This window comes from Nuphar pumila, chromosome 12 (genome assembly GCF_984573655.1).
Source record: "Nuphar pumila chromosome 12, dmNupPumi1.hap1.1, whole genome shotgun sequence".
Taxonomy (NCBI): domain Eukaryota; kingdom Viridiplantae; phylum Streptophyta; class Magnoliopsida; order Nymphaeales; family Nymphaeaceae; genus Nuphar; species Nuphar pumila.
The window spans coordinates 107871021-107880603 of NC_143260.1; the positions used below are offsets into that span (position 1 = coordinate 107871021).

A 9583-nucleotide genomic window follows, 5' to 3' on the forward strand; every position below is an offset into this window, starting at 1 on the left:
CTTTTTATTTTTTGTATTTTGTGTCACATGGGGGGGGCCTCAACATAGACGATGGAGCCCCCCCACTCCTCCAACATTGTATAAATAGGGGTGCTCCCCTTCTCTTTTTTCTCATGCTTTTGTTAAGCCCCTCTTGGGACCCAATATATTGAAGTTGATATTTTTTATGCTCTTGTGCATTTGTATCCGTGCCTTTGTGCACTTGTGAGAGTTCTCCTTTGTGCCTTTGTGCACACTTCGTGTTTTTAGCATTGTGTTCATACACAAAATCTCTTTTTATAGAGATTTTCACACAATGGTCTTTTGGTATTTCTATCAAGTGAATTAACATCATACATTCATAAAGTTTTCGAGATGAGTGGAAAGACAATAAATAAATATATATATATATATATATATATATATATATATATATATATATATATATATATATATATATATATATGAGAAGCAGGAAGATCCAATATATGCAGTATATCTGTTAGAATTTCTTTAAAATCATAGTGGAACTTGAACCCGGGGATAGTGAGAAATATATTATTATGGAAAAATCCCTCTTTTTTATTCAATTCTCGTCAAAGTTATTTTTCTTTGTTTCTCCCCTTTTTCAGTAATCTTGGTTTCCTAATTAACAGAAAATTATCCTCTCTCTCAACAAAATTTCTTTCGGATAACCACCACAAATAAATTTACAATGTGAATAGTTGAAATGAGAGAGGAATGATATGTATTTCATGACTCAATATGAAGAAATTTAGTCAAAGGGAAACATGAAAACTACAAGTACGCTACTTGGATTGAATGTCCTATGTTTTGTGCTGACCTGCTAGTTACTTCATGACAGCTTAGTTGCTCTTTGATTCTTCTATCTTTTATTCTTGCTAAATTAATTCCATGTGCTTGTAAATGTCTTTTCCTTTTTTGTTTATTATTATTATTATTTAACTTATGCTTAGAGGAAATTGCCTTCACAGATCAACCTCAAGCGTGCACGTATTCTTGTGCAGTCACATGTCTTAGGCTCTGTTGTACCTGGTAAGGCGTCCACATCATTGCACCAACCAGATCTGGTTTTCAGATGAACCAATTTCAACGAGTTTATGCATCAAATGCTGAATGTAACAGATCTGTTGTCTAGATGAACCTATTTGAATGAATTTATGCAGGATGTGCTGAGTGTAACAAAGAAGAAAATATCTTGATCCCTCAAAGTTTTTTAAGGCCCCAAATTCTTTTCGGCACCTCCCTAAGTAAAATACTAGGGATGAAGTGTTCAGCTGATGAGGTATGTCATTGTTTAAAATAGTTGGTAACTGTATGCTTGAAGTTGGTTAATGCGTATTTTGTTTGTATGTTTTCGGAACAATTTACTTGTTCAAAGCAGTGTTCTTGAGCTGGTATTTTACTTTGCACCATAGTGTTTCAATATACCCCAAGCCTATGCAACAAATATCAGTGGTATTCTAAAATAGTGTGATCTTATGCCGATATCTTGAAGAGCCAATAAATTCTTGAAAAAACATGATGTTTTTAAAATATCATCATGGAAGTACTGCTTTGTTATCATGATGCTAATGCAATAATGACACCTTTTATATTTTCATGTTTTTATGTTTTTCTTTACATGTTTATATAATTTTTTATTTTTAGTTTTTTATATATCCAGTATTTTTTTGAGATTTTCCAAAAATAACTTTTTTTCTTGCCGAGATTTTCCCATAACGAGGTTTGTGTTGTTGCTGGTTGCCAAGAAATTAAAGAAAACCAGATGTAGTGACATGACATAACTGTATGACTTAGTCAGTTAGAATGCTTCCAAGTTTAACTCAAGCATCTTGCATGTCTATGGACAGCTAAAGGCTCTCTTGAAGCTGTACAAAGGAGAGGATTACATTCTTGCTGTGAACCCTTGCCAACCAATTGGAGATCTCGAAGTATTAATTTCTTTCAAGGTACTTATCCATTCTAGTTTTAGATTTGGATTGGATCACATTCTTGCTGTGAACCCTTGCCAGTCAATTGGGGTTTTTTCAAAGGTGATCTGTGTGTGTGTGTGTGTGTGTGTGTTGACAACTTGGGGCCTGTTTGTACATTTTCCCATCAATGGTCTTCAATTAGCTCATTCTGTTGACAGACCATTTCTGTCATGATAAACCTACAGAGTGACATCCTTTTGCACAAATTGTATAACTTGTGTACTTTTTGCTTATAGTTTAATACACTGGTAGGGGTCTGCCCAAACCCAGCTTGCTTATCGAAAAAAAGAAAGTTTCTAGTAACTTAAAGGATTGGCTCATTGTTAAATGATTCAGGTGGGAGCAACTAGTATGACTGTATTACGTAGTTTTTGGCAAGCTTATTGGCTTTACGAGCATTGGGAAGGTTCCAGTAATGTATTTCTTCAACTTGTTGAAAGTCTTTCGAAACTAGAAGAAAGATTTGATGATTTTCTTAAAAAGTTGGAGGACGTTGGATGGGATATCGAGCAGATTAATATGAAAGTACCGACAGAATTTATTCTTTCTGTACCAAGCTCCATTTAATTTCCATCAAGTGGTCGTCATAACATTTGGCTCGTTTGATTAGTTTGTAACATTGACAGTTTTTGGAGCTTAGCAATTCCGTTGATAGTTTTTCTTACTGTTTTTCCATAAAGCACTTTTTCTTTTTCCCCCACTTTTAAGTGATCCTAATTCGAAGGAGTACGTTTTATCTGGTTGCTGTGTGTCATACTAATTAACAGGAACTATTCATGTTGAATATGATTTTTTGCTTTTTTGAAGCGAGGGAAAACCCTGGGTGGGGCCCCACGACCACCCTGCCTTACGTGGCCTACCTCTGAAAGATGCAGACACATTCCTTTCTTGTCCCCCTAACGTGCTACCCTCTGGAAAGTAGTTACACTGTTTAGCATCCCCATCTCTAGATTTTATAAGTGTTCGTCAGTCTTCCATTGCGTGCAGAGTGCAGTTTTTCTTTGTCTTGACGGATTCTGCGTGTTCACTGCTAATAATTTGGTGAAAGGAAATAACATAGAAGGTGGTGCAAGTGCCCGTTTTAACTGTTTTCACCCAAAAGGTGAACGTGCATCCACCCTAACCTTCCTACCCTTCTCTATACCTGTACCCATGCAGTCAGTCATGCACCCAAACCTAATGGAATCAGATCTATGCCAATTGAAGTTGGTTTATGGATTGAAAATCATCCAATCAAACTGAAATCTGAATAAGAATCTAGACTGAATCCACTCATGTGCATGCATTCGGGTTCAATAATTAACTTGCATGTGTGAACAGATCTAAGCCTTATGCAGCTTTTCTTTTTTACAACGTTAAAAATGGAGTTGGGATTCTTACGGCTATGCTTTTTCATGCCTGAGGTGAGCTTTAAGAATTGAATTTGATGTCTGATACAAGGTTTCAATAGCTCGGATCAGATGTAAGTCGTGTCAACCTAACTTTAAGTGGCAAAATTGTCATGGGGCATGCCATTCTTATTTTCTATGTAATATTTCCTATTAGGAATAGTAAGGGGATATGGAGTGCCCCTGTGACATAAGAAGTGGCCGATACCCAAATTGATTATGACATACTAATACACTAGAATGAGTCTTTGTGACCTACTTTGTACAGTTGTGTCTAGAGTTTGTTTTGCTTTGGTTGAGTCTTGATATCAAGTGTCGAGTCACTTGTAACTTTCTTCGGGCCATCCTTGTACTTTAGTTCAGGTTGATCAATACTTTGAAGGGTTAGCCCGTAGATCTGAACTGTAATGAGCCTGCAGGTAAAATTGTGAATGAATGTAAATGCGAAGAGCTTTTTTTTGTTCATTCTCATTGTAATTGCGTTTGAGTGATTGCAATTTCTCTCCCTCTCTATTCTATCGCTTTCTTGCATTCTCAACTATCAAAGCTTTTGCAACGACAAGAAGGCTTACGGCGGTGAAAAAGGACTGTTGCGTTGTACTGGTTTATTAAAAAAATATGTCTGTGACAAGTGGTACTAGAGTTCGTTCTTGAGTTGGAGAAGGGACTCAGGAGTCAGTGTCGAGAGATGCATCGATAAGCCGTGATTTGTGAGCAAGACATTATGGCGCCTTGATACAACTTATGTAGCACCAAAGGAAAGGCAGTTGTCGAGGTCGAGAATATGGGGTTTACCTCGGGGCCATGAGCATATGGTCGTGACCGTCAATAGACTGATGGTCAATGTGATTTCACACAAGAAAGCGATTTCATGCACAGTTGAGTCATTCAGACGATTGGATGATGATGATGTGACAAGCTTGCGAAAGCAGATAAACTTGTTGATGAGACATGTTACTTTGCTGACTACGGCATTGACCACCCTGCAGACTGAAGTAGGGGAGTTTTAGTTGAAGAACCACACTTTACAGCGGACAGTTATCCTTAATGGCAAAAATAACGATAGGTCATCAAAGATAGATATGTCGAGGCCAGTCAAATTTAATGGCTCCAGAGATAGCAAGGCCATAAAAAACTTTATGTTCTAAGTGAAAGACTACTTGGACATTCAGAATGTATTGGTCGAAGACCTCAAGGTGAAGGCAACAACATCTCTACTTGACATGGATGCTATGACCTGGTGGAGACAGAAATGTAGCATCATGGAAAGAGGGCACTACGTAATTATTATCTTTGAAGCCTTCAAAACTGAGCTACGAAACTACTTTATGCCAAGGAATGTACAACACCAAGCTTATCGGATGGTGGCAAAACTCAAACACACTGGAGCCTTGATAGACTACATTAAGACATTCTAGAAGCTCATGCTAGACATACGTAATATGCTAGATAAAGACAGACTCAACTGGTTTATTGTGGGACTATAGCTTTGGGCACAATCCGAAGTGGAAAGGAGAGACTTTGGAAGATGTGCATGTGATGGTCAAGCGACTAGTAGATACACAACGTAAGTCCTTCACTCCACTGACTAAGATTAGGAAGAAGTCGAACCACGGGGGCAAGAAGGAGGATTGATGCGATAATAAAGGTGAGTCGTCGACCTTGCATCATTCTGACAGGAGGCAGAATTATAGAAAGCACAATAATAATGGCAATAAAGGGTCGATTGTGACTTATTGGTTCTGTGGCGATAGACATATCGCCAGGCAATGTTCAAAGTGCCTTGTGAGGGACGACAAGCAGGCCAATGCAATGTATGCGGAGAGTAGTGACATCGAGGTCATATAACCAAGGATGAGAGTCATGCAGACGATAAACACAATTAGAAGTTGCGCAGCGAAGAGCATACCGGTTAGCAAAGAACTCATGGATCTGAAAGTCATTGCGAATGGAAAGTCTACTACGCTAATGGTAGACTTCGGGGCCACGCATAACTTTGTCTCGCGAGAAGAGACAAAGCGATTGAGCTTGATGCCTGGGCCAAAGTATATGACCATCAAGACGATGAACTCTGAGGCCAAGCCAATCCTTGGTAAAGGGATGTGGCCATCCAAATTGGGAGTTAGGTCGACAAAGCCAACTTTTCAGTGGTGTCCCTAGACGACTTCTGAATGATTTTGGGCATGGAGTTTCTTCGCAGCCAAAATGTGATGATATTGTCGAAGTTTAACTCATTGACAATCATGGGGATAAACTCTTCACATGGTGCAATGCCTTACTCTTTGAGGTAAGTCTTCAATGCTATTTGCTATGCAATTGAAGAAGGGTGTCAAGCAGAGAGAGCAGACATTCCTAATTATCGTGCACGCCAAAGAAGGAAAGGTGAAAACATTAGTGTCATAGACTTTTGCCCCACTATTGGCTGAGTTTCAGGGAGTGATGCCCCCAGAACTATCGGAGCGTCTTCTATCGAGACACACGGTCGATCACAAGATAGAGTTGACCCCTGGAGCAAAGCCCTCTGCCATAGTCCCTTATCGCATGGGACCAACTAAATTGAGGAAGCTGCCCAGGTAGCTAGACGGGATGTTAAAGGCAGGCATTATTCATCCTTCTAAAGCACCCTTTGGAGCCTCAATGCTCTTTCAAGTGAAGCATGATGGTTTCAAATGGTTATGTGTGTATTATTGTGCGTTAAACAAGGTCACAATGAAAAATAAGTATTTATTGCTACTGATAGCTGACTTATTTGATCAACCAGGCAGTGTCCGTATATTTTTAAAGCTAGATCTGCGATCGAGTTATTGAAAAGTGAGGATTGTTGACAGTGATAAGCCCAAGATGACTTATGTCACTCGCTATGGTGCCTATGAATTTCTAGTGATATCATTCAAGTTGACTAATGCTTCGGCCACATTCACGATGTTGATGAGCAAGATCTTCTACCCTTACTTAAACAAGTTTGTGGTAGTCTATCTCGACGATATCGTAATTTACAACAACAGTACGGAAGAACATGTCGGGCACTTGCAAGCAGTGTTTCAAGTGTTGAAGGAGAATAACCTCTATGTCAAGCGAGATAAGTGTCTCTTTAGCTAAGAGGAGATCAACTTCCTTGACCACGTCGTGGGACGTGGTTTGCTGCGCATGGATGAACATAAGATAAGAGCCATTCATGAATAGAATCAGCCGACCTAGGTACCAGACTTTTGATCATTCTTTTGTTTGATCAACTATTATCAGTGATTCATCGAATGCTACTCCCACATTGGTGCACTTCTCACAGATTTGCTAAAGAATAATCGAATATGGCTCTAGACAGGAGCCTGTCAAGACGCCTTTGACGGCTTGAACAAGACCCTGGTGAGGAAACCGGTGTTGCAGTTGTTGGACCACTCAAGACCCTTTGAAGTCCACACCGACACCTCAGACTTCACCATCGACAAAGTTATTATGTAGGAGGGCTATCCAATTTGATACAATCTCGCTAGGATCATTCCCAAGATCTATGTCGTTGGATGCCTTATTGACTTAATCACAAACCGGTAACATGTGATAATGCCTTGTTATAACATTTTAGACTCATTTGCAGAGATTTACAGCAGAAGACATTGCTAACAGAACTGAATCTTTAATCTGATGCATGAGCTTGAATGATTCAGCCATTGATCATGTCTTTGATCATCGTAGATATTGAATTATAGTATAAACCTGTCATACAACAACTGCAACACTAATTCAATGTCTTGAACTAAATCAAGCTCCAATTCTTCATTAGTTATGCTATGCACAATTTGTACAAGCCTAGAACAGATCTAGAATTCCAGCAATGGCTCGAATCCAACTCTAAACCAGGAGAAAGATAGAAGAAGCTGATAGAAGATATGAAAAAGGAGAAATGCGTGAAATCCTCAAGGGAAGAGCTAACTCCTCTCCAAAGGTTTAATCCCCACTCAATGAGGTCTTCTCTCAAATAGAGCCAAGAGACCTATCTCTAATTGCCAAACCAACTTTATAAAATATTTTCCAGATTCATAAATGTCAAAAGATACAAATTGTGAGGCTTTGGGTCTTATTTATAGGCCCATCCAGTGAACACAAGTGAAGGCGTTGGTTTGGGTCAACTGCTGACATGTTCGGTCAAACTTGGCTCCTATTATCATCTAATCAGGACACACCACTTCTGCATGCCACCTCACTTATGTTGACTCCAGTTCACACGTGTAGCCACCCCTAATGCGTAATGCGTACATGTCTCCATAGTCTTATGCATTGCGCGCTCGCGTACTGCACCCTTGTGCGCCTCTGCTGTCGCATCACACACCTTTCCACCTTCGCTAATGCGCTTGCGCATAGCACTCCTGCCTGCACGTTGTGCGCTCGTGCACACCCGCATGAGCATCACACGTCTGTGCACTTTCGCCCACTTGTCATGCGCCTGCACACTTCTGCTCGCGCGATGCATGCTTGTGCACCACTGCATACCTATGTGTGCTTCGGTTCGTCTCTGTTGTGCACCATGCGTATGTACACGTCTGGTTAGTGTGTTGCATGCGCAAGTGCTGGGCACTTGTAATTGGGTTCGTAATAGCTTATGAGAGTCGAAAGCTAAAGGATGTAGAGATGCATTACACAGTGCATGAGCATGAAATGAGCACTGCCGCAGGACCTGACATCACTATCTTCTGGGTACCTAGTTCATCGTCAAAATGGATAACGCCGTCATGAGCTATTTTTATATGCAAAAGAAGCTGACACTCAAGTAAGCTCGATGACAAATGTTTTTAGTTGAGTTCGGCTTTGCTTTGGAGTATAAGGTGGGAAAAATCAATGTTGTTGTTGACGCCCTGAGTCGCAAGGCAAAACTGGCGGTTGTACGGGCGAAGCCTTCTAAAGTTCGCTTGGAAAGCACATTGCTGGACCGTATCCGCGAAGGAATGCAACATGACACAACAACACAACACGTTGTCTCTCTAGCGCAGACAGGAAAGATTCGACGATTCTGGCTATGGGATGACCTCCTTGTGACTAAACGGGAACACATTTTTGTGCCACGGTGGGGAAGCCTTCATTATAAATTGCTTAAGGAGTGTCATGATACTTTATAGGTCGATCATTCAGGTCAGGAGCGGACCTTAACACTCCTCGAGTGTGGTTACTATTGGCTGCAGATGAGAGATGATGTTGATGGGTATATGCGAACATGTCTCGGTTGTCAGTAAGACAATAGAACCAACTAGAAGACTGTTGATCTCCTTGAGCCTCTACCTATCCCAGAACGTCATTGGAAAAACATTTTCATGGACTTCATTGTTAGCTCGCTGAAGGTAGATGATTTCAGCTCCATCTTGGTGGTGGTGGACCGTTTATCTAAATATGCCATTGTTACCATTGCAAAATTTTGCTTTTGTAAGTCAAACTCACATTTGAAAAAGATTTTGAAAATAACTCGCCTCCGTTTTAAAATGCAGGATAATTCTGAAGAATGAGACTCGCATGTCGGTACGAGATTCAACCGTTCCTGGCACCATTACCAGGGGTAATTGAACCAATGATCAGTCTAGTGTTTTTGCTTTGCTCAACTTGTCTAAATCGATGTTCTATTTCCTATGACTTAGAGAATTTTTTATTGAAAAACATGATGTATGCTTGAAATATTTTGAAATATTTGGAAAAGTAGAAGCTTTGAAAATCATGAATCAGGATTTGAGAAGTAATTTGAAGAAAGAAAATTTAATTTATGAAGAAAATGAATGCTTTCTGAGAAAATTGAATTCTGGAGAAATTCAAATGATTTTTGAGGAAATTGATTTTATGAGATAGAATTGGAAAATACATCAAAAGGATGGGCGTGTGGCCCTATGAAAGCTTTTCATGATGTAATCTAACCTAGATGAATGAATAAATGCAATTCGAGAAAATATTTTTTGAAGAACTTTTGAGAAAATTATTTAAAAAAGAAAGTTTATGTGCCTTATAAAATTTTAATAAAATAGTCTTTCCTCATATCCCTGACTATGGCCATAGATATGGATTGAATCTAATCCATTTGATTCAAGAAGGAGAAAAATATTTAGAAAACTTTGAAATATGCAATGGTTTTTAATATAGCCTAAGAGTGTAGGCCGATTGTGGCTTAGAAAAAGATGATAAATCTGAATTTCGTTCGTATTCTGATTATGACCACAAATATGAAACCCACCGAGTTTATCAACTCTT

General features: G+C 39.4%; 1 protein-coding gene across 1 annotated transcript in view; it reads left to right on the top strand.

The window, feature by feature from the left end:
• RUS5 (root UVB sensitive protein (Protein of unknown function, DUF647)) overlaps positions 1-2637 on the top strand; it is an 87469-nt gene extending 84832 nt beyond the window's left edge. The window contains exons 12-15 of the mRNA XM_089982077.1: positions 975-1035; positions 1167-1285; positions 1854-1952; positions 2313-2637. Of these exons, the coding sequence (XP_089838203.1) occupies positions 975-1035; positions 1167-1285; positions 1854-1952; positions 2313-2543 (510 nt within the window). The 3' untranslated portion in view covers positions 2544-2637. The remainder of the gene's footprint in view (positions 1-974; positions 1036-1166; positions 1286-1853; positions 1953-2312) is intronic.
• Positions 2638-9583: the final 6946 nt, after the last annotated feature.